The following is a 25,695-nucleotide window of genomic DNA, read 5'->3' as shown; positions in this document are numbered from 1 at the left end:
TTTTTGGACATCAAGTGAACATTTGCAGAAGATCGCACATGCTGGAGCTATGCACCTAGGACTAACAAACCACTGCTTCCGTATACACTTCAGCTCATTCGAAACTAATCAAGCGAAGCATATTCAAAACCACCTTTAAGAAAGCGCTGGACAAGTCATGCCAGCACATGACGAGCAACAGTTTCTGCCAGCAGGTTGAACGGTTGCAAGAAGCAGGCTATCCGAGTGCACTCCTGGTAGCAGCAGCCGAAAGCTTGATAGGAAAAAAACAGTCACCAGGTCAAAGCTTGCCCGAGCAATATAAACGAGTAGCGGTGCTTCCATATATTCACGAGATTTCGCATAATCTAAAAAATATCGGCAGCGTGCAGGAGTTAACTTTGTAGGATGACCGATCGCTTTGCTCTTAAAAAAGAAACGTGCAGAAAAGGCAGCAGTAGAAACGTGTAGAATGTGCAGAAGACGTCGTATATTCCCTGCCCTTGTCATGGGGAAAATATTACATTGGTCAGACCGGTAGGTGTGTTAATGAAAGACTCCGAGAACATAATAGGAACTTGGGGAACGGCAAAGGAAACCTTGCCGAACACTGTTTGGAATGCAAGCTGGTGAGGTGCCATCCAGTTTTCAAAGATAGCCAAATCATCAGTAAAAATAAACAGTAACTAACATGTGAGATTGTAGAAGCAACAGAACGAAAACTGAAAGATAAATGTGTTAGTGCAGCATCTATTTGGCTCTCAAATTGAATTCCTTGATGATGTAAATAAAAAGTAAGTGCATGTAATGTGGTGACTCACGGCGTAATAGCCTGGTAGTATTTCTGCGATATTCAGCCTGTATAAGAAATTCACATGCAATGAATAAACTTCAGTTGAAAGGTATCGCTCGTGTTGTCTCTTTCTTTGTCCGTCCTGGTGTCTTAGCGCTTTATGTTCCGTCATGGCAAACCAACTCGCTCGAACAGCCACTCTGTCGTGTGTGCTCCCTCTTGTCCACGTTTTTTCGGTATGTGTTTTCCATTGATTAACAATGCACCAACTAGCCAAGACAAAAGTCCCGATTCAACCAATTTCTCCTAAACTAGGGCTCTTTTCTATGTTGACAAACTAAGCACGATCCAGCAATAACCCTTGTTGACCTTGTTGCCAGTCAAGAGCCACCGCCTGCCCTGTCGTGTGCGCTCCCTTTTGTCCACATTTTTTCGAGCTGTTTTCCATTGATTAACAATGCACCAACTAGGCAAGACAATTCTCGATTCAACCAATTTCTTCTAAACTAGGGCTCGTTTCTATGTCGACAAACTAAGCAATAACTCTTTTTTACCTCGTTGCCAGTCAAGAGCCACCGATCGCCCTGTCGTGTGTGCTCCCTCTTGTCCACGTTTTTTCGGGCTGTTTTCCTTTGATTAACAATGCACCAACAGGCCAAGACAAAAGCCGTGATTCAACCAATTTCTCCTAAACTAGGGCTCTTTTCTATGTTGACAAACTAAACGCGATCCAGCAATAACTCTTGTTTAGCTTGTTGCCAGTCAAGTGCCACCACCCGCCCTGTGGCTTAGCTGAATGCTCCTCAGATCTCACAAGTAAGTCCCTCAATTTGGGACCGCTATCTCTGCAAAATGTTTACATTTCTTCAATAAGCACGAAAAAGCTTATGGCCTTGTGTGCTAAAAATATAGGATTTTGAAAATTCCTCTTCAACCACTCCTCTTTTGGGTACCAGAGGTATTAGAAATATTCGCTTCCAAGCAAAATACTGCTTTTTGCACAAGCCTAACTGAAAAAGTTTACTGGACTCTGGACAGGTGTCATCTTCATCATTAGGTGAATATGTAAATTATATAAAATATGCTCTGGTCCACTGCTGCAGAACAATAGCATTTACTCTGTTGCCCTGTTGAAGTAATTTATTGTTTTATGTCCTTTCTTTATGTCTTCCTTTTTATGATATTATATGCTTGGAGATTGCAATCCCAGCTGTACTATTATGTACACTTCTGCCTGCTCGTTATTTTTTTGTATATTATTCTTGAACTGTCTCTTTTTTAAGTCCAGTTAGACACTCTCAAGAGCTGACAGTATTAATAAATGGCATGAGTTGAACTATGCCCTGCTCAGGCACAGTGCTCCTTCTGGCATCTTCCCTCGCTGCAACCCTTTTGGTCACAGCCTGGTGCCCCCCCCCCCCCCCCTCCCCCCGCAAGAGCATGTCAAGTGCAGCTGGGTACAACTCAAGATAGGAGCAACAAATGCCCTTCAACACTGTTATTCCCCCTATGGAATAACCAGCCCTTTGCAATGTCAATCTATCACCTGATTACAGATGCAGTAAAAGCTTGTTAATTCGAACTCAAAGAGAACTGGAAAATTGTTCGAATTAAGCGAAGTTCAAATTATCAAATTGGCGCCATAATGAGTGGTTATTACGTCCCACCGCGTGGGCGGAATCCGAAGCAGTCACATCTGGACTCATTATTGTGAGCTAGGCGCTACTACAGGCTTGTGGCAGGCGTTTCTGAGGATTAAATTCATACGGTACTAATGGCAGATGAAATAAATTGATAGGCCAGTCCTGGAATCTACCTGCGTGAGCAGCGAGCTTTAGTGCTGGAATATAGGATGCTATTTATGCTCCAAAACAAGCCTATTTACGGGGAAGAGTTGTCAAAATTAAAAGTGATCAGTGATGATCATTTGCTTGCGTTTCTTCTGCCAAGACTCCATCAGCATCATCTGCAGCTTGCCCAAGAACTCCAGTGCAACGCCCGAATTCTCAGTGGCAGAGAAGAAGCATGCTGCAACATCGAGTGCCGACGCTACTTCACATGCACTTGGCGGTGGCATAGGCTCATCGCCACAGTCGGACTCATCACTGTCGGCTGTGCTCACTGCACGTGAGCCCTACCCGCCGCGGTGGCTCAGTGGTTAGGGCGCTCGACTACTGATCCGGAGTTCCCGGGTTCGAACCCGACCGCGGCGGCTGCGTTTTTATGGAGGAAAAACGCTAAGGCGCCCGTGTGCTGTGCGATGTCAGTGCACGTTAAAGATCCCCAGGTGGTCGAAGTTATTCCGGAGCCCTCCACTACGGCACCTCCTTCTCCCTTTCTTCTTTCACTCCCTCCCTTATCCCTTCCCTTACGGTGGCGCGGTTCAGGTGCCCAATGATATATGAGACAGATACTGCGCCATTTCCTTTCCCCAAAAACCAATTATTATTATTATTATTATTACGTGAGCCCTGTGGTATCTGCTGACAGTGCGCAGCCTCAATTATATCGGCATCACTCAAGGGCTCCAGCGTCTCCACACTGCTGTTCATGTAGCTTGCGGCACCAACAAAAAGCATGACTGCGGCGCCCGAACTGCCATTGCCGCCATACTGCTTTTTGCACCCCATGTAATCGCGACCCAGCGACCACGGCACAATGAAAACCTGAACGGCTTGCGCCAAAGCATCAGTGGCGCGGGCGAGTGCTCCGGCAGTGAAAACCTGCTTCGGCATGCGCAGGCTGCACCAGGATCGTGCGCATGGCTTTTTTCTTTTCCACTGTTTTACATCTTTAGTAAATTTTCAGCGCGTTGTGTACTCGCTATGGGTGAACTGTTTACGAGGAGCAGTGTAAGCGAGGGGCTCCTAGTTTGAATTAACCATAGCGGATGCCAACTTATTCGAATTATCGTGAGTTTTCCCCCACTGAAATACACAGGGCCGTGCCGGGACCCGGGCGTCAGTTCGAATTAACGAGCTTTTACTGTACTGCTAGCCTCTTCAACGAGGCTGTGGCAGGTTTCGAAAATACAGACATGCACTAAATAAAAAATGCATGTTCACAAGAAAGAGAAAACCAACAATGCACTTTGACACAAATGACACATACACTGAGGAGGAAAGATTTCAACTAGATAAATGCATGATCACAAGAATCAAAACAACAAGCAAACTGACACAACTGACAAAATGTATTGAGCCGTGTAGACAGTCTTTATAGGCTCTATTGATTATACACTTCATAGGTTCAGGATGGTTCAAGTTTCTGCTTGAGATACAAAATTAGAAAGGTTGGCTAAGAAAGTGGTAGCAGATAGAGAATTGACAAGGTCTTCACAAACTGCATATAAAAAAAGGAAAACAAAATGTGTCTGTCGGGAACCTGTATTCTTGTAGGTGCATCTTGTGTTGGTGCCTATTGATTCCTGTCAATGATAGAAATAGATACTTGTTACTGTCGATTTGCAATAGGTTGTTGTAGCGGGTGCAAGGGGTCCAAGCCCCTCATGAAAGCCTGTTGACACCACTCCTTTAAGGGGCTTTTGCTGCTGTGTTCTAGAATAGTACCTGCACAAAGCAGCTGCAAAACGAATTAAGTCCACCCCTATCTGAACTCAGGCCTGAGCTTCCACACCCCCTGACCATCTTCGTGCCTGTAAAACTCGCAGATCTTGCTAAGCAGGGCCTTGAACACGGGGACCTTTCCACCCGTGTGCACCTTGTTCTTGAAGGCAGCTAACACTTCTCCTGTGGTTGCCTGGCCGTCCACACTGGCACCAAAGGCCACAAAGGTCTGCAGGTCCGCCAGCAGCTCGTCCAACTCGCCCTGCCCAGTGTCCAGAAAGCCCGAAGGAAGCTCCGAGGATTCGAGCGCTTCCTCCGCAGTGCTTGAGGGGGGCTTCCTTGCTCGGATGCAGGCGAGGAGCTCGCTCGAAGACACGGGACCCGAGCTGGACGGCACTGCCTCTTGGGTGAACGGATTGGGGTCCTTGAACAGGGCACCACTGGACTTTTTGATAGACTTGGGAGCTGGTCTGGATGATGGCAATCCAGCCTGCTGGCTGGGTCTTGAGGCCTTCTTCTGGCCAAAACGAGGTCTGGGAAAGGAAATAAGAAGCAAGGCATCTCATCTATTTACGCCCTCATGGGTTTTTGGAACATCACACAAGGGGATTTCGTAAACCGACATGCACACAAAAAGCGAATTTCCACACCTGACAAAAATTACACAATATAATGCAAACATGCAGAGCTGTCTATAGAGGAAAAGTTATTCGGAAGGAAAAAGAGATTTCAAAAAGAGAACTACATTACAAATGACAATTAATACAAAATATTAAAGAATAATAATAATAATAATAACAATGTTTATTTGCCACTACACATATGAGACGTTAGCGCGACGGGATAAAAGGTGCTCACAGGCAGCTTGACTAGGCCACAGACCGTTTTTTGTTTTTTGGTTCTGGCAGAAGTAGCACATCGGAAATACACAAAATTGGCACAATAAGTAAATGCAACATAAACGGGACAAATATTCTGTTTCCAACAACAATAAATTCCAAGGACAATACAATCACAGAAGAGCAAAAAATCACAAAGGGTATATTTCAAAATTTGGTCAAATGTTTAGGGGAATCCCCGAAGGTGGAGTAGATTTCTAATAAGGGAGTAATTACTCATTGGTATCCACCCTAAAGAATTGACGAACACTATTCCCACTTCGAGTTATTAATGAATTCGCTCTTGCCCTACCATAAGCTTGTCGTCATGGTTAGCTCAGTTGGTAGAGCGACTGCTCCGGTGAAGCGGTGGTACCGACTTCGAACTCCTGACCAGGACGAATTTTTCTTTATCTGCGAAGTTTCCGAGAAAGCTGTATAGCTTTCCTCTATAACCGTAGGACTGCGCTTGGGTGGATGCTAATGAGTAATTACTGCCTTATTATTATTCCAAAAACTTATCGAGATTATTAAAAATTTATTAAGGGTCGTGATCCACAGAATCAATGCACTTGATGAACACTGTGATCTTTTAAACAGTTCCATTGAAGAAAATGAATTTGCTTGTGCTATATTTCTGGATGTGTTCAAAGCATTTGATTCCGTTAATTGAAATTGAAATTTATTTTCTTTCTTTTGGGCAGAAAGAGGGAGCCAGACAAAAGACCAATTGGCCTGACGACGTTCGGCACCTGAAACAGTGGCAGCAGTGCACAACGCATTCCAAAATTATAAAGACAAGATAATATTACGGCAGCAAAATACAAAGAATTGGCAACATTTTATGTACGGAAAACAAGATGAAATAGCACTGCATTAGGAAGTGTGGCATCAGTATATAACACACAGGAAATATATATCTATATATTTATGAAAATGTAAAGAAATAACAAAAATGCATTAGAGACAACATCAGTGGAGCACGAGATACACAATAAATATAATACAGTGGTGATAGAATTATACAATGCAGGTGAACAAGCACTGCACGGAAAACACAAACACCATAAACATTGCATATTTACTAATGACTAAAAGAGTAGTAACTAAAAAAAAAACAAATGTATGCCAAAAATGAGAAAACCTTAAAATCTGCATGATAATAGAAGGTAAGTTTCTGATAAATACCTCTATTTTTTCTTATTAAAACCATTGAGACGGAGGTTAATTCAGTTTTAAGGCTAAACACATTGAGAACAGCTGGTACCTGATAATTCAAACTCTCTTTGCCGTAGTTTGTACGGATTCTTGGTACTACTTTCATTATTTTGTGGAAGTGGTATCTCATTGTCGGAGTATCATTGGTGGTGTCATATAATCAATTTTTGTAAGTTATCAACTGCCTAGTGTTTAGTAAACTATATTTTCTGAAAAGTGGAGCAGTTGGAAAATTTAACACTATCCCATAAAATCCTTTTAATGCCCGCAAGGCTCTCTTTTGGAGTGTACGAAGTTTTTCAATGTGAGCACTTGTCGAGGTTCCCCAGACTAAAACACAATACGATAGCCTGGAATAGAAAAAGGCATTATAGCTAGCTTAAGTCAAATAGGTATTAAAGGTGCAATCTTATAGAGGCAACCAAGTTTTACTTAATTCTGTAGTTAGCTTTGAAAGATGAACGCTCCAGGAGAGGGTTTCATAAACCAAGCGCCAAGAAACTTTTTATTAGTAACCCGACTTATTGTAGTGTTTCAATCTTGTACATTGATAGGTTGGCATATGTATTAATAGGTCTGAAAATAATACAGTTAGTTTTTGTCAGGTTCAAACTTGGGTTATTATTTTGTAGCCATAAATGAAGTTTCTTTAGATAAGAGCTTACACTTGTTTCTAACTCCGACATGGAAGTAGCAGGAAAGAAAATATTCGTGTCATCCACGTATGTAATTAACGAGGCGACCCTGGCATTTTGGAGATGCCATTAAAGGGCAACTGAAGAGGTTTTAGAATTTGATTACTTTGCACTCTTTCAGTCTCCCTCGTGTTTTTTCCTGTGTGTGTCTTTTGTGCGCAATTCGTACCTACAACAGATTACTTTAAAAGAGCTGAATGTGTGAAACTTGCAGGTAAAGCAGGCGAAATATTTTTGCGCTAGCATTTGAAACGGTGACGTAATCGCCAATTGAAGTGGTGTCTGCGTTCTGGTTTTTCGGCAGTACACAGCAACAGGCAGAGGCCGCAATAATGACGTCATGTACTGCGGCGCTAAGTTTCCAGCGAAGAAGCGGTTGTTTCAAAGCAAAAAAATTATTGCCATCGAAGGGGAAGCTGACGAAGCATTGTTTGTCGGCATTGGAAGACAAGACGCATGGCAGCATGTAGGCGAAGGCAGCAGGCATCTGGAATTTCGGCAACAATGACGTCACCACGAGTTTCCTCCAACGCAGTGAGGAGAAGTCTGAACATCATCGTAGTTTTAATCGGTGATTACGTCACCGTTCTGAATGCTAGCGCGAAACTACTTTGCACCCTTTACGTAAACTAGAAGCTTCATAGAATCGAATTCTTGAATAAGCTTGAGTTCTCAAAGAACCATTTCACCTCCCCTTTAATATAGATGATACGTCATACACACTCAATCATTCATTATCTTGAAGATCATAACATCATATTTAAATATCAGCACAGTTTTTGCAAGGGATTTTCTTGCGACACTTAGCTCACCGGATTTACTAATGACTTATTTTCTTCTTTGGATGCCAGGAAGTGCATGTTGTTGGAAGCTGTGTAAAGCATTCAAAGCCCTTCAAGCACTGCCTTCACCAAACCCAGCGACAACAACATCACTGCGCCTGCTGCGCAAAATACAGTAACATATTACACATCACTGCCGTGTCCTACCTACCTCACTGCCCTGGATCATGCGCAAACTTGAACTTTGCCTCTACATATTCATTGAGGAGAATTCAAGCACTGCGTACAAGTGAACGTGTACAAACTTGCTCAACTTTCTGCCCTGTTGCAAACCATACAAGCATACAAACAACCTACTTCTTGCCTGGTTAACTACGGATCTATTAGAAGATTAGCAAATGGTGTTCATGGAACAAGCTTGTTCCCTCCTCACTGACAATAGCAAAGTTATCAAATCAAGTGCTGCCACTCTCTCTAAACAAGCTAAATGGAGCATAAACATCACAATTTCTGCATCTCGCATATGCAAAAAAAAACTACTGCAACAACTGAACATTAACCGACCGGAGCAAACAAAAACACCAACGGAACATCAAGTGCTTAGCCCGATGTGGGCAGCATCACTTGGTTGATTGCTGCCACAGAGGTAGGCCGTGTCGGCTCTCATTTTCCGCACCGAGATTGCAAGCTATCAGGAGATGCACCTGTCTGCTCCTGTCTGTCGGCAGTTGCTTCTGTGTGATGATTCATGGGCGCATGGTATTTTCTAAAGAAAAATAAGCAAAACCAGTCGTCGCGCAGTCAACGACAGTAGGCGCCGACCGAGAACACAGATTAAAGTAGTGTTCGCCGATTTTCGAGCCGAGCGTTCCTTGTAAGCTGATCTCAGCAGGCCCGTAGCATTCACTGCCTTCAAACAGATTTTTTTCGTGCACTTAAGACATCCACAAAGTACCTTGATTTTGGACATGCAAAAAAAACGGGAACTAGCAGTGGAATCAGCTGTTTTCTTGCAGGCCGCCATGTTCACGCTAGACCCCTGCCAGCGCGCTCTCATGGCAAAAGAAGTTACTCTACAGCAAATTTAATTACAACTCTGAGAACGCTTCTAATTTTCCTTCATGTGGTTGAGTTTTCAACACAGTTTATTAGCAAAATAAAACATTATTTTTTATTCATTGCATTTTTTTTTTCTTAGGCTGACATGTTCACGCTTTACCGCTGTCAGCGCACCTTCGTGGCAAGAAAAGTGACTGAACAGCTAAGTTAATTACAAAACTGAGGACACTTCTTGTTTTGCTTGGTGTTAAGTTTAAAATACAGTTTCTTAGCAAAATAAAATGTTACTCATTTTATTCACTGCCTCTTTACAGCAAAATGTTAGCCTACAGTCCCTTGTCATGCAAATAAATGGTTCCAGGGCAGAGCCCTGCTACTAGCCACTGCAACCTTGGTGCTAATTGGTTGATTTTGCGGTCGGCATCTCACGACGTCGTCGTTTTGATGTCACATTCTCAATCTTGAGAGTGATCCGTAATACAGCCCCAGATTTTGTGAAGGTTTGAATGTATCGCCGATGTTGGTGGCCTTTATGGGCCGCTTCATCTTCTTTTTCACTGACCAGAATGCCACAGTGTGCTGGTATCCACTGAAATGTTATACAGTGGCCTGCAACAATGGCAAAATGATGTAGATACCTGATGTCAAGGGAAACAAGCTGAGGATTGCTTTCCTTCAGCAGGTTGGACGGATATGCAGAGGTGCTTTGGAGTCGGTAGAGATAACCCATCAGCTGGGGGATCAACGCAGGATATAGGAAACAGCTTTTTTATTGCCATGAAGCTGCCATAGAGGAAGTCTTCCACTGCAGCCGGTGAGAAAGAACATGGCTTGTTGAGGGCACACAAAGGCCACAGGAAGAGGTTTCTTGAGCAGTTGAACCGTTGGTGAAGATGCGAGTGCACTGCGTATATATATTCCTCCTCGGCTAAGTAGGCTAGAGTAGCTTGCAGCAGTGCGGCTCTTTTCTTTCACACAAGGAACACACTTCTTCACCTTTAGAGGCAAGAGTGCCCAAAGGTCGGACGTAGTAGTTTCTGTAGCTGATTAATAGTGGGGATGGGCAGGAGATGCACTGCTTGGGCAAAGCCAGAGTTGCAGTAAGTTAGGTGGACACGGTGTAGGAGGTGCTTGTTTCCTTGGATGACAGGGCAGAGGTGCGTGCGCATAGTTTCCAGGGCGGCAATCACATCTAGCGGGAGACAGCCTGCTTCCGCTACAGTTCCTGATGCAGAGGAACCCTTTGGGAGGCCAAGGCATATCCACAAGCAGTTGTTCCGCGCAGCTTCAAGAACCTTCTTGCTTGTTGGAGATAATCTTTGAAACACTGGTAGATAATAGCACAAGGTTCCTTCAACGTAGGCTTTTGAAGCAGAGCCATTGAATGGTAGTTGCTGCCCCAACATGTTCCCGCCGTAAACATAAAAGCTTGCGATGATGCACTGATCCTCTCGCCAAGTTTTGTGATCTGAGGTGACCACGAGAGATATCTATAATGACTGCACAGCCACCATAGTCCTTCAGAAAGTCAGCAATAAAATTCCAATAAGGAAGGGTGTCAGGCAGGGACACACAATCTTGCCAATGCTATTCGCCGCCTGTTTAAAGGAGGTATTCTGAGGCCTGAATTGGGAACAGTTGGGGATAAGAGTTAATGGAGAATACCTAAATAATCTGTGATTTGCTGATGACACTGCCTTGCTGAATCACTCAGAAGATGAACTGCAAAGCATGATCAATGAGTTAGAGAGGCAGAGTAGGATGGCAGGTAACATGCAGAAAACCAAAGTAATGCTTTATGGCACATAAGCAACTGAGGACATCACGTGCCAAACTCAAGGTAAGGGAAATTATCGATGGTGTAAGCAGCGTAAAACATTGTTTTGCATTACCTAATGATAAAGGAAGAAAGAAATTTTGTGAATGGTTAATATAAGAGCTTTAAAGAAGGTCGGGTAGTCTCAGCAGGCATCCTTGGCTGGGCAAGGATGTTGAGCATCCCAACCAGTAAAACAAAGCCTCAGCCTTCCTCTCATCAATGAGAATGTGGCTGAGGTGTATCAAAAAATGAAGTGAATCAGTGGGTAAAGATTTAGAGTTTGCTGACAAACCTGCTTCCCTTAAAAAGCTAAAAACACAAGTTGTGTCAACAATTGCATTTTCATTCAAAAGCAATACTGGGTGTAAAGGGATCTGTTTATTATAAAACTGAGTAAAATGTTTTTTTTTAGCAAGTTTTGTGCATGAGTGTAAAATGTGGTTAATTGTTAGGTCATCTCCACATTTTTCACAGACCAGCTTGTCTTCTTTTGTTAATAGAAAATTGTGCGTGATGTGTGTGTGGCCTATACGGAGATGACATAGAATAACTTCAATGAAACGCTCTTGGTGCCAACATAACTTCCATTCACCTAGGACTGGCTTCACCAGGTGCAGTTTGTTCTTTACTTACATGTTCCAAGCTGTCTGCCATTTTTTCCTTAAGTTCTGTTGTACTAACTTTATGCAATCCTTAAAAGGTATATTTACTCTTTTTATTTCCTTGTCACCAGCTTGAACAGCGCACAAATCTGCTCTCTCGTCGCCTTTTATTCCGACATGACTCGGGACCCAGCAAAGTTTTATGTTTTGTCCTTGAGCTGTGGCAGTTACTATGTTGTGTATGATGCAGCCAAGCAGAGGGGTGCTTGCATTTTTAGAATGGACAGCTGTTTACGGTTTATGGGTGTTTAACGTCCCAAAGCGACTCAGGCTATGAGGGATGCCGTAGTGAAGGGCTCCGGAAATTTCGTCCACCTGGAGCTCTTTAACGTGCACTGACATCGCACAGTACTTGGGCCTCTAGAATTTTGCCTCCATCGAAATTCAACCGCCGTGGCCGGGATCGAACCCGCGTCTTTTGGGTCAGCAGCCGAGCGTCATAACCCCTGAGCCACTGCAGCAGCTCTAAATGGGCAGCTGTAAATACACTTAAGAAGTCCGTGTAAATAATAAAGCTTTTGAGGTTCTTGCTTAGTATTTTTCTATGGCCACACATACTGTGTCATCTCGGCGGCTGATGGAATCTCTAATCATACAATCGACACCAGATAACCATGAATCGGGTGCAAGGAACCATGCCACCCATCTACGCACGCTCCTTGCGCCACGTGTTACGTATATAAGTCGCGACAATTTCTTGTACCGCTCAGTGATCAAGGAAGCCGTACGAGGTTCCCGAAACGTCTTTGAATTTCATGACATGGTCAGTGACCGCATTCCTTTTTCTTTATTACTGCGTAGCACTCCGCAGTGAAGATGAATGAACACTGCGGCAGTCGTACTATTTCCTCCGAATTCCCTCGCACCACTGCGCTTCCTACGTAACTATCTGTTTTTGATCCACCAGTATAAAATTCTGTACAACTACTGTATTTTTCTTCGAGGACAAAAAATTCTTGTATTATATGTTGTTGTGGAGTTTGTTTTTTGCGGAATTGTGTAAGAGCGAAGCCACAGATTGCAGGAAAATTGTACCATGGATGCAGTGTATCTCGTCTTCAAGCAATGCCAGGTAATGTACCTAGCACTCCGAGGTTTTAGCACATCTTTTCAAAACGCAGGAGGACTGGCCTAATAGCTAGTGGTTTGTTGTTAAACAGAATTCTGGATGGGCACTTAGGGGTAACTATGGGGTAACATAAATGTTTGGGCATCGAATGAATTTTTAATATGTATGAGCACGTGAGCATGGTTCTTTTGTCTGTAAGTGACGGTTCGTTCGTTTCAGCACAAAGACTGTTTATAGGCGACGTCCTGTAAGCACCAGTTGAAAGACGTAAAATTAAATTGTGCACTGGGTCGAGTCGTTTCAAGTACGATGGCCTCGGTGAATCATATACTATACTACCACAGTTTAAGCAGGATTGTACCACACAGCGGTAAATTTTTAGAAGGCTTTCCCTGTCGGAACCCCAATGTTTATGTGAAAGGACTTCGAGTATGTTCAGTAATCAGGAAGTTTTCTTTTTTAACGCATTTATGTGAGGCAGGAAAGTGAGTTTTTTGTCAAATGTTATACCTAAAAATTTGTGTTCATTTTTTACGGGCAACTCGGTTTCATTCAGATGTAGGGTTGGATCTACCTGTGATCCTCGTTTGAGTGAGAAAATAATGGCTACTGTTTTCTGTGCAGAAAACTGGAAGCCATTTCTGTAAGCCCATGATGCCAGTTTGTTTATTGTTAACTGTGTTTGTCTTTCGCATGTTGATATGTTAGAGGATGTGCAAGCTATCTGGAGGTCGTCTACATAAAGTGAATACATAATGGATCTTGGTATTATTTTGCTAAAAGAATTCATTTTTAAAATAAGACAGTCGTGCTAAAATACACCCTTGAGGTACTCCATTTTCCTGAATAAAATTCCTCGAAAGGGTTGAGCCTAGGCGGATATTAAGTGAATGGTTAGATAAAACATGTTTAAGAGAGTTAAGCATTCTGCGACGGATGCCAAGCTCGACTAAGTCCTGAAGAATCCCGAACCTCCAGGTTGTATCATATGTTTTTTCTAAATCGAAAAATACAGCAAGACAGTGTTGCTTGTGTACGAAAGCTTCTCTGACAGTATTTTCAAGACGAACTAGGTGATCTGTAATGGAGTACGCCTTCTTAAAACCACATTGGTGGACATCCAGAAGCTCACGATCTTCTAACACGAACGTTAGCCTGATATTCAATACACTTTCAAAGGATTTCGCTAGACAGCTTGTCGGGGCTATGGGCCTATGGCTGTTAGGAAGGGTAGGGGGTTTTCTGGGCTTCAAAAATGGACAATGATAGCCTTCTTCCAGGCTTCGGGAATTTTCCCTGATACCCAAGCTTTTTTCAAAAATCTTAAAAGTGCTTCTACAGCCAGTTCAGAGAGATGTGCTAACATTTGATAATGTATTTCGTCAGGGCCAGGTGCAGTGTACCGGTGGACAGTACTTTATTAATTTCTTGAACTGTAAGTAAATTATTATAGGATTCATTTGTACTGCCACTTGTCGGCAGTCTGTTATTCAGCCGTGTTTTTGTATTTTAGGAATGAATCTGTGCAGTGAGATGAACTGGAGACTGCAGAAAAATATTCATCCAAAATGTCTGCCTGTTCTGCTGTAGCCTGACCACTGCAGCTACTGTCAGACCCGCTAGGCCATTTTGCTGCCTCCTGGCACGAAAATCGAAACCGCGCGAGATTTACAGACGTTTCCACGATCGTATTATCGAAACCCCCGTGGAAATACGTATTATTCGTACAAAAATGCATTATCTCTATAGGGCATCGGCCGTGAACGAAAAAAAACACACGTATTATGCCGAAAAACGTGTTTAGCGGAATCGTATCAACGAGATTTCACTGTAATGCAACGTAAGTACATACTACTCTTATCAATGTCCTTCCCGAGTTTTCTTCATCAACACACTGCTTAGCCAACAGCAATAAGACACACTCTGTGGTCGTATTACAAAACGATCAAATCACAAACATGTCAAAAACGAATCAATTAGCCCTGCTCCTAACGGTCAGCCATGGCCGGCAGCCATATTGCTTTTTTGCGTCATGGGCATTTGCAGATTACGTCACAGATGTGGCAGAAGTGATAACATTGCATACCTAATTATGCAGGCACAAATTAATTGTTTTTTGTGATCGCGTTGAGGCGGTCAATTTGACCGTTGCGTTTGTGACAGAAAATGGCGGCGGCGCATATGGCAATACGCCTGAGGCGGCTGCGCCGGCGTGAGCAACCGCAAAGGAGGGCACACAAAGACACATTTGACTTGCCAGACGAGCTGCTTTGACGCCTTTTTCGACTGAGGAAGCAGAATGAGGAGTGGCTATGCGATGAAGTCACCAATTAACTGGGAGCTGTGCGTGCGTGTGCGTTGTCGATGTGGCGGCAGTGCTGTGTGCACTGTGGTTCTTTGCCACTGGTGGCTTTCAAGCGGCCATTGGCAACGAGGCGCACATCGGCATCGCACAACCGACGGTGAGAAAAATGTACATGGCGGGTGTTGAAGGCAATCTGCAAAGTTAGCATGCAGAAGGGGTGGGTTCCAGCGGTGACCTCTGTGTGCAACAGCTACATAAAAACAAAATAAGCTTATGCTGGCAAGGCATTTTATATTTCCCAGTAAATCGCACTTCGTGACTGTCTTCTATTTCCCAAGGGAAAAGAAACAAGCAACCACATATTACATACTTTTGACATCTATCGTAAGCGCCGAACAAGACAGGCCAACAAGTTGTCTTTGTCGATTTCATACCAAGCGCTCCTTGCAAGTTTGCGTGGCAGACCCGTAACCTTCATTTATTTATTTATTTATTTGGTACCTGCATTGCCTTTCAGCATTACAGCAGGGGGGCACTTTCACATTCAAAAAACAAAAAATCATGCACTTAACGCGTGAAAAAAGGCATCATTAGGTAAAACATTAACAATATGTGGCGGCAAAGCATTCCATTCGCGAACTGTTCGCAGAAAAAACGAATAACGGAGTACGTCACCTTTAAAAGGAAATTCATGAAGCTTTAAATTGTGGTCCCTTCGCTTCGAGACATAGAAAGGCAGCTTCAAATATTTTGATCCGTCTACGCCAGTCTTGGAATAGAAAATGTTATGCAAAAATTTTAATCTCAGGTTTCTTCTTCGAGTTTTAAGTTCTGGCCACTGAAGATTCCTTTTGCTTTCCGAGACACTGAGTGTCCTGGAATAGTTTCCAAGTACAAAGCGGACTGCCCTATTTTGAATTTTTTCCAATTTGTCAATAAGTTCTTGTGTGTGCGGGTCCCAGCACACTGATGCATATTCGAGTACTGTGCGGACGCGAGTAAAATATAGCTGTTCTTTGAGATGCTGTGGAAGGTGGCTGAAATTTCTTCTTAACCTAATATACCAGCAGCTTTCTTTACGACGTAATTAACATGCTTTGACCACCTCAGGTCAGCAGTAAGATAAACGCCTAAGTATTTAAAATTCTGTTCTTTTTTCAAGGCCGCATGGTTTATAGTGTAGATATAAGCAGGGTAGGAACGCTTCCTCGAAAAGGTGACGTGTACACACTTTTTAGTATTCAAAATCATGTCCCAATCATTACACCACATGGCTATCTTATCTAAGTCATTTTGCAGGCTTTGCACATCAAGTGAACTATCTATAATTCTATAAATCACGCAGTCGTCTGCGAACATTCTGAACGAAGAAGTAACATCAGCATTAATATCATTTATATACAACAAAAAAAGAAGTGGCCCCAGAACAGAGCCCTAGGGGACGCCTGAAGTGACAGAACCATAGTTCGAGGAGCGACCACCAACAACAACACACTGCTGCCGTAGGGATAGGTATTCAGAGATCCATACAATGACTCTTTCATTCAAATTGTAGCTGCGTAATTTAGAAACAAGGAGATCATGCGCAACAATATCAAATGCCTTCTGGAAGTCAAAAAAAATGCAATCAATAACTTTCTGTTTATCAATAGCAACTGCGATATCATAAGTAAACTCAACCAACTGTGTAGAGCAAGACAAACCTTGGCGAAATCCGTGCTGAGCAGGGTTAAGCAAATTGTGTTTAATGAGGTGCGACATGATAGAACTGTAAATTACATGCTCCATTGTCTTGCAAGCTATACTTGTTAGAGACACTGGCCTATAGTTTTCTACCAAATTTCTCGGACCACTTTTATGGATAGGCACAACGCGAGCCAATTTCCAGTCTTTCGGCAGAGTGCCTTCTTGCAAACTCTTTTCAAATAATCGTGTAAAATACAATGACAATGTATCAGCGCAATTTTTGATAACTGCTGCTGGTAAATCATCTGGGCCGCTTGCACTGACTTAGTTCAGATTTTTCAGCGCAATTCGGTGAACCGCACAGTAGCTTGATTTTAGATGCCACGCAAAAAACAATAACAAGGCGTGGAATCAGCTGTTTTTATGCAAAGCGGCTTGTTGATGTTTTACCACCGTTAGCGCACCTCCACGGCAGCAGAAGTTACCCACAACTTCGTATGCTCCTTGTTTCGCTTAATATTTTCCAACCTTAAACACAGTTTTGGCAAAATAAAATATTATTTATTTTGATCGCCACTTATTTTCTTCAGTCTTTTTAGAGAAATTTAGCAGATGGTCCCTTTTCGTGCAAATAAATGCTCTCAGGGCGCCGCCCTGCTGTAATTGGCTGATTCCTCATAGCGTCAAGCAGCGACGTCTCATCGTCTCGTCATTTTGTCATCACTGTCAATAACTTTATAACTTTTTAATATGGTTCTTGCTGTTGTTTCAAGTTGCACAAAGCCTAATGCTTGACTAATGAGAATGCCCCTGCTATTTCTGCACTGCAGATAGCTCTCAGAGAAGCAGTAATGTAGAGTGGGAATGCGAGTAGGCTCTGCTTTGCAACATGCAGACATCTAACATTTGGCACAGGCAATCACAACTGCCCTGATGTGCACACTTCTCACTTGTTTAAACCTGGCCAGGTGCCCTTCTGACGCTCATTTTCCCGACAAAGGCTTTGTGTATACACACAAGAGGCAGTAGTCGAATTTTGTCTCATCGAGTATCACAATGAAAACAAAGAAATGATCGCAACGAATAAGATGGCATTCCAACACACATGCTGCAGACAAGGAATGAGAAGTGGAAATGCACCTGGTCCCCGGAGGAGCGCCTGATGCGCCGTGTGTCCCTGTCCAAGTGGGCACCCCCGAGCGGGCGGACAGGCACTGCCTCCGTGACTCACGCAACCGGCGGATGGCCTCCCGGGCGACCCGCTCCGCCTCGCCCTCCACCAGAGAATAGTCTGCCTCTGCAGAGTCCAGGATCCGGTCGTGGCGCATGGCTGAGTGCACTCCTGCATGGGTGGCACACACAGTTGCACCACCTGCCCACTTTCTTCTTCCAGCTCATTGCACAGCCTTGTAAGCACCATTTCTGGATCTCAAGGGCATCTCGCCCAGGAGGTCAGGTGGCAACTCTTTTGCACGCTGCCAATTCTGAATGTAAAAAGAAAAAAAATTCGGGTGGTTTAGCATTGCTAAACACAAAATATTGTGCGAAATCAGGGTTTTCCAGGTGGACACCAACACCATGTGCCTGAAAGTGCGATTGAATGCATGTTTTCTTTCTTTTTGTGACTTGTGCAGTGTCTACTTCATCACATTTCTTCTACCCAGGGCTCTGTTTTGTGTGCGCAAACAAAGCGCAATGCAGTGTTGATGTGTGTGAACCTCATCGCTGTGGCCACCTGTCAGTCCTAGCGTACTGCTTGAAATGCAAGATAGTGCCAATAAAAGTACGAGTCTGCACCTGTGTTGTCGTGCTTGTTCCTCATTCTCCTGTCCTGCCCCGTTCGCACAGTCCTAGCCATTTTTCTTCTCTGTGTGAGTTCACTGCTGCGACCACTGTACAACCAGGGTTGTGATTGCAAACAGACACTCCAAGTGACATTGCCTGCCTGCACTGCATGTTGTGGGCTCACATTCCACCAGCAGCAAGTGGGTGTTTTTTTCTGCTGGTTTCCCACTTGATGATTGACAGTGCCATTAGGAGCCCCTTCCTTGGTTGCACCCACCTGATTTCTTGAACAGCTTCTGCAGCACATAGTCGTCCTGCTTCTGGCTCTGCTCGGGTGGTGTGGCCTCGTCCTTTCCCCCCGGCTGGTACGTCGCCTGCTTCACCACGTAGCCGATGCACTCACCTTCCACCACTGGAAATCCAACCATTTTGTGACACTGCTTTCAACCAGGCTAACTTCCCAAGCTCACCTCTACATTTCAGCTGCCCAAAATACATTTCCCTCGCCCTTACATCATAACACCTCCCAAAAACCTCTCAACCTCACCAGCCTCCCATCTCTTGCATGCACTGCCTAAGCCCATTTCTTCTTCTTTGAATCTGACCCTCTCCTCGTCCTGACTCTTACAATGTTATACAAGCACACTGGTCACTGGCACAGCCACTGTGAGACACTATCGTGGCTACCACTGTTGCACAACAATTCATGGTGCCAAGCCCCTAACAAATATTCATGGGAAAAATTCTTAACTTGCTTGGCAATACAAAATTCGAGCAAAACTTGTGCACCAAAACATCAGAGTTTTGCATGGCTACTTGCCACCACCAAGCTGGATGTACTGGTCTGATTCGCATGGCCCAACACAGTGACATACTACAAGACACTTTGGGAACAAGGCGCAAGCATGACAGCCTTTGTCCCACTGGTTCTCTCAACAGCGATGGCCTCCACACCTCAGCTTGGCCCTAGTCAGAAGCTGTACATACATGGCAGCATTTTGAACCACTTGAACACTAACAACTAAAGGAGTTTAGACACCAAAATCTGGTGGCATGTTTTCTTCTCTACAATGATGCGGAAGACACTACTCCACATGAATCACCATGTGGTATTCGCCTATGACTGAAAAATAATTTATAATCGAATTTTTTCCGTTTTGCTGTTCCGGTTTCAAAGAGTGCTCTTGTGTCACATGAGGCACACAAAAATGTCCATAAAACCGCTGCTTCATCGCTTTAATTCACTGCAGTGCTGAAGCCAGCCTTCCTCAAGAGCTGGAATGACAGCGAATGTGGAAGCAGCGATTATATTGCAGTTTTTTCTTGTCTCACGTGACCTCGAAACACACGTTGACGCCACAGTCCTCATTCGGCTGTTGAAACTGAAACCGAAACAGTACTAGAAATAAATGCAATTATAAATTATTTAGCGGCTGTAGGAGAATACCAGGTGGTAATTAATGTATAATAATGCCTTATGCATCATTACTAAGAAGAGAACGCGCACCCAAAAGTTAGGTGTCTATACTCCTTTAATTCGCTGCCCTGCCTAGAAAAAGAATGCTCTGGTACTTCCTGGACTTTTTCTTTGTCCTATGCAAGCAGAAAACACAAGCACTCACTGAGAACATTCAAGGAAATAAGGGTAAATACTGGAGGTGTGTGAATATCAGATTTCTGGTTGCGAAGCAATTTTCAAATATCAGCAAAGCAGCTTACATTAAAAACAGGTGCTTTTTCACAAAACAGGGCTATAAAGAAACAAAGATACAATTAAATTTATCATCATCCGCATAATTGATTATTACACAAGGTCTACCAAGCATTAAATGAGAAAGTCAGGATCCTGTAAGGATAAGTAATGAACTTTCTTTCGTAGAATAATAACAAGTGCAATTCTTGAATTAAACTGCGTTGAGTGAAAAAAAAGTACTAGTCTAGCCCAAAGTCCGTGGGAATCGGAAATCACTTCGCTATGCCCGCTATTTCAGTATACCTGGACTATGGAGAAAAAAAGACAAATATGGGCAAACTGATTTATTGACACCGGAAAAAGTGGTGCAGCGTTCCTTGAATACATTTTACGAGTGCGGACATCAAGATCGCGGCCTCAATGTCGTCCAACTGTGAACCGAAGTATAGTACAGTAAAATCTCGTTACAAGAGACACGGTTACAAGAGAGACTCGGTTATAAGGGACATTTGAAAGTGGTTTGGTTGGTTTTCCTATGTTCGCCATGTTAACAACGTTGCATACAAGAGACACTCGGTTACTAAGGACAACTTTTTTAGGTCCCTAGAGTAAATTCCTCACTATTTAGAAGACACAAAACCCAGACGAGCTCATGCAATGCAGCCGACGTCGTACAAACTCATATGCACTACACTTTTCATTCCCTTAGCTCGATTCTGTTGCGTAACTCAGCTGGAGATGTCACTCATCACATGGTTGCGATTATTGTATCACTGCATCAAAATTTCCATCACTCTGCTTCTATAATTGCAGTCGCACTCCTGGACCGTCTGTTGAGTTGAATTTACATTGGGTTGGATTTCAGTCCCAGCTTCAGCGGTGCTGGTCACTTTGTACGCCGGTAGTCAGACCGGTCGGACTCCGGAGCTGTCGCCATGTTTACATGGGACAGTTCAGTTAGACGATTTATCCGCTACTGTAGCGGATGAAACTGTAGGGATGAAACTGTAGCCTACAGTTTCATCCCTGTCTGTTCCTTCTTTGCCCGTGTTGTTTTAGCGCTTTCGAAAAATCTCAAGTGTGCACCAACTAGCCTGTTCAGCCACTCTTCTGACTTTTTCATCACGCACAAACTCAGAATGTCTAAAAGTCATGTTGAAGTGAAGTCATGTGAAGTCACATTAACAATTTCCTGTTAATGTCTGTGAATGCTGGCCTATTCAGACTCCTCAGTGTTTTTAGAATTTTTGGTTACAAGAGACAGCTTTCTCAGGTCCCTTGAATATCTCTTGTAACGAGTTTTTACTGTATTAATCGTACAGTATTAACCGCTGCGAAGGCCGCTGTGGAGGTCACCATCTTAGGGGCACAAACAGCGTCATCGCAATCGCTGTCAGAGGTGCTGTCCATCATGGTCATTTCCATGGCACACCCAGCAATTTCGTCAGTCAAGTCCACCATGGCAACAAGGTCGTTGTCACAGTGGGCGATAACCAGAGACTTCATGTCCTTCCAGGCTCCACTTGCGAAGAAGATCGCCTTCACCAAAGGGATCGTCGTGTTGGCCACGTTTTTGGCAAAGTGACCATCGATCATTCAGCGCCAGCAGTGGACCTCAAAGTTGGCAATAATCCCTTGGTCCATGGGCTGCAGCTTGGTGGTAGTAGTTGGGGCAGGAACAAAGCCTCTCTAGCGCTCAAGTTGACGTGACGTGCAGTGCAGTTGTCATGCAACAACAGCACCTTGAGCTTCCTTCGGACTATCTCTTTGTCAAAGTTGGCAAGCCACTAGCAAAAAATCTCTCACGATATCCATGCCTTCTTGTTGCTCACATATGCCACTGGCATGGAAAGCACTTTAGTAAAGCTGCACAGTTTCTTGGCTTTGCCAATGACCAACAAGTCTCGCTTGTCCGAACCATCCATGTTCGAGCAGATCAGCACCATGGTCCGGTTTTTGCTGGATTTTCCTCCCCGCGCTTGTATGTTTTGGCCGCAAGGGTCTTTGATTGCCAGTTGGAAGAACAGTCCCGTTTCATCTGCATTCTAGATGTTTTTGTCGGAATACGCAAGAATTCGATCGCGACTCTCAACCGTCCAGTGCTGAAGTGATCCCTCGTCAACAGAGGCGGCCTCCACGACAATGTTTTTACACATAATATTAAGCCTCTCCTTGAACTGCTCAAGCCACCCATTTCCTGGCTGGAAGTCATCATGCCTGAGAGTAAAGCCCAAGTCATCGGCCTTCACGATGGGTCCATTGAGCGGGATGTCCTTTGATTACGTGCATTCAAGAACCACGTGTAAAGTGCGGCTTATAGGTCACCATATGTGGCACACCACATCCTTTTTCAGTTCTTGCTGCCAATGTTGTTGTCGAGAACGGCGTCACCTTGCTTCCATTCTTGATTATCGTTGAAAGTGTGGACTGCGCAACTTTATACTTCCATGCGATACCACTGTTTTTGACATTTTGGCACACTTCCTCCAGAATGGCCCACTTTGTCTTCAAAGACAGCACCTCCCTCTTCACCGCTGAGGTGCTGGAGCTGGCGGGACTCAACGTAGCCGAGAAATCGAGGATCCACAGCCAGACTCAGTTCCGAGTGAGGGCATAATGAAGTAGGTTTTAAAGGTTTTTTGATATGTTGCCGATTTTTTAATGCTTTTAAAAAGGCAGACGACTTTCGCCTACCCCTCTACAGTTGGCGAAGTTTTAGACGCTTTTAACAAACATGGAATATCTACCCACGGACTTCCTGACGCAGCTGTTTTACAGCTTTTAGATTTGAAACTAACGTTCTCTGAAAGACACATCTGCTGGGGCTATTACCCTTGTGCAAAAAAGGATTTGCTGCCTTATGATTCAGCACACTCGAGGACTGTACAGAGAGCCATTGCGTCACATTGTATGGAATCCTGTCTCAAAAAATCGTGCACGCATCAGATGCAAACGAGCTTTCAGAATCAGATTTGCCGACTATTGGCGGCGGGTTTCCCCTCTTCGGTCTTGATTACTGTTGCTGAAAACCTGCTTCAGAAATTGAAGGCTGGAACATGAAGAATAGATGATGACCGTTGGAAGGCCGATAAGCCTGTGGTTGTGCTATACCTGCACAAGACTTTGCACAACATCAAGAAAGTGGCCGAGAGGCATGGTGTGTCCGTTGTATTTTCGGCACCCAACAAGCTGGGAAAGTTATGCCCATGCATTTGCGGCAAAAAAAGAGGATGCCAGATGACATTCTGTCTGTGAAGTGCTCAACAGGCGTGATTTATGCCATTCCCATGATGTGTAGAAAGGTTTATGTAGGCGAAACCGGCCGTTGCATCAACGGACGATTGGGGGAACATGCCCGAAATTTGTCAGTTAAAAGATAAGTACGCACATTTGGTCGCGCATGCAAGTAAGTGCAGAAGATGCGTGGCTCGTTTGGCTGAGACTAGGATTCTGGGTAAGAGTGCCGACAGTACTGCACGTGTCAGCCTGGAAGCTTACTATATTAAGAGATATGGCGACACTTGCATCAGCACTCCCTCATTATCACTTTTTGCAGCAGAGGTTGACTCTTTAGAAGCAGCCAACGTTTAAGTTTTCATGTCTTGATGCTTGCTTGGGCTTGCTGTTACCTTTCTCGGTTGTTCGCTCTCCGCCTTTTCACCTCTGTTGCCCACCTTATTTAAAGCGTGCCTTCCTTCAATAAAATTCAATTGTTAGTAACAGCGCTTGTGTCTTGTGCTTTCTTCTTGTGTGGTTGCATGCTTTTGCGCTGCCCCTTTTCCTTTGTTCAGAGCGCACTACAGAGCGGTAAATTTGCATAAGACATGTCCTGTCTGCTCCCCAATGTTTTTGTGACAGTACTTTTAGTATATTAAGTGATCGGGAGGCTTTCTTTTTCAGTGCATTTACATGAGGCGGGAAAGTGAGTTTCTTGTCAAAGGCTATGCCTAGAAACTTGTGCTCATTTTTTACAGGTAGCTGTTTCATATAGGTGCATGAATGGGCCAGCCTGTAGGCCTCGTTTGAGCGAGAAAAGGATGGCCATAGTTTTCTGTGTGGAAAACTGGAAACCATTCCCATCTGCCCATGTCACTAATTTATTCATTGTCAATTGTGTTTGTCTCTTGAAATGTTACTAGGTTTGAGGACGTGCAGGCTATTTGAAGCTCGTCAACATAGACTGAATACATAATGGGACTTCGGGATTACTTCGGCTATAGATTTCATTTTTATAACGAACAGCGCTATGCTTAAAATACACCCGAGGTACGCCATTTTCTTGAACAAAGTTTTTCGAGAGGGTTGAGCCTAGGCGTACATGAAAAGAACGGTTTGACAGGAAATTATTAAGGCAGATTAACATCCTGCCATGGATGCCAAGCTCTGCCAGGTCACGAAAGATCCCTAACCTCCAGGTAGTGTCATATGCCTTCTTGAGGTCAAAGAAAACGCAAGTCAGTGCTGTTTCTGTATAAAAGCTTCTCGGATAGTATTTTCGGGGCGAACCAAACGGTCTGTTGTTGAACATCCCTACTTATAACAGCACTGATGGACATCAAGAAGTTCACTGGGTTCAAGTACAAATGTTAGTCTTATATTTACGACACTTTCAAATGATTTGGCCAGACAGCTTGTAAGGGCTATTGGCCTATAGCTACCGGGGGAGGTTGGTGGTTTTCCAGGTTTCAGCAAAGGCACTATCACGGCTGTTTTCCATGCCTTAGGCATTTTTCCTTCTATGAATATTGTCGCCGACAAACGTAGGGCGACACAAAAGGGGGCTTTTAATCCGGAGGCCAAGAAGACCAGCAGCACGCGTCCGAGCGGGAATGTCGTCTTCTTCGCTTCCACCCGAGCCCAGCCATGCCGTTCGGCTGCATGGCGGCACTCGCAGAATGTGAGCAGTGTGGCATTGCCCCTCTCCTTTCAAGAGGCATCGCCTCGATGCCTACGGCAAGGGGAAAAACAGAATTGAGGCACCGAAAGTTCGAAGGTGTGTGTGGCGGCGGCACTGAATGTGAACGTCGACAATGGCTAACGGGCGTAATACGGTTTCATGCGGGACACGTGGACGACTTTAGACTTGGGCGGTCGAGAAGAGCGGACGACTCCTTGAGGGAACACTTCATAGTTCACCTCACTGAGTTGACGTAGCACTTCGTAGGGGCCGAAGTAGCGGCGCAAAAGCTTTTCAGAGCGCCCGCGCAAACTTATAGGGCTCCATACCCAGACGTGCTCGCCGGGTTGGTAAATCACCTCCCTGTGGTGGAGGTTGTAACGCCGGGCGTCAGTTTTCTGCTGGTGTCGAATCCGTTGTCTAGCAAGGTGGCGAGCGGCTTATGCATCACGAATGAATTGGTCAGCGCCGGTGACAGACGAAGGGGCACAATCTGGGAGCAGCATGGCATCCAGCATGGCTTTTTGAAGATGTCAGGACGGCGCGAAAACAACAAGGACACACACAAGGCACACGGACACAACAGGACAGGCGCCAGCATGGTCAGGGCATCCCGGCCATACACCAAACGGAAGGGAGTGAAGCGCGTCGTTTCTTGGAGGGCGGTGTTGTACGCAAACGTGGCGTAAGGGAAGTATATCGTCCCAGTTGCGATGGTCAGCGTCGACATACATAGACATCATATCTGCAATGGTCTTGTGTTCAGCCTCTCAGTCAGACCATTCGTTTGAGGATGGTAAGCAGTTGTT

The 25,695-nt window shown here is 44.4% G+C and overlaps 1 protein-coding gene across 3 annotated transcripts in view; it reads right to left on the bottom strand.

The window, feature by feature from the left end:
• Positions 1 to 3,812: 3,812 nt before the first annotated feature.
• Positions 3,813 to 25,695, bottom strand: part of LOC144102109 (DNA excision repair protein ERCC-6-like) — a 243,715-nt gene continuing 221,832 nt past the window's right edge. For all 3 annotated transcript variants that reach the window (XM_077635397.1, XM_077635398.1, XM_077635399.1), the window contains exons 19-21: positions 18,574 to 18,708; positions 17,652 to 17,853; positions 3,813 to 4,871 (exon numbers count right to left, since the gene is read on the bottom strand). In XM_077635397.1, coding sequence (XP_077491523.1) covers positions 4,379 to 4,871; positions 17,652 to 17,853; positions 18,574 to 18,708 — 830 coding nt within the window. In that variant the 3' untranslated portion in view covers positions 3,813 to 4,378. The remainder of the gene's footprint in view (positions 4,872 to 17,651; positions 17,854 to 18,573; positions 18,709 to 25,695) is intronic.

The sequence above is a fragment of the Amblyomma americanum genome, chromosome 8 (genome assembly GCF_052857255.1).
Source record: "Amblyomma americanum isolate KBUSLIRL-KWMA chromosome 8, ASM5285725v1, whole genome shotgun sequence".
NCBI lineage: Eukaryota > Metazoa > Arthropoda > Arachnida > Ixodida > Ixodidae > Amblyomma > Amblyomma americanum.
The sequence above is the reverse complement of the archived record's forward strand: the minus strand, read 5'-3'. Positions and strand labels throughout refer to the sequence as shown.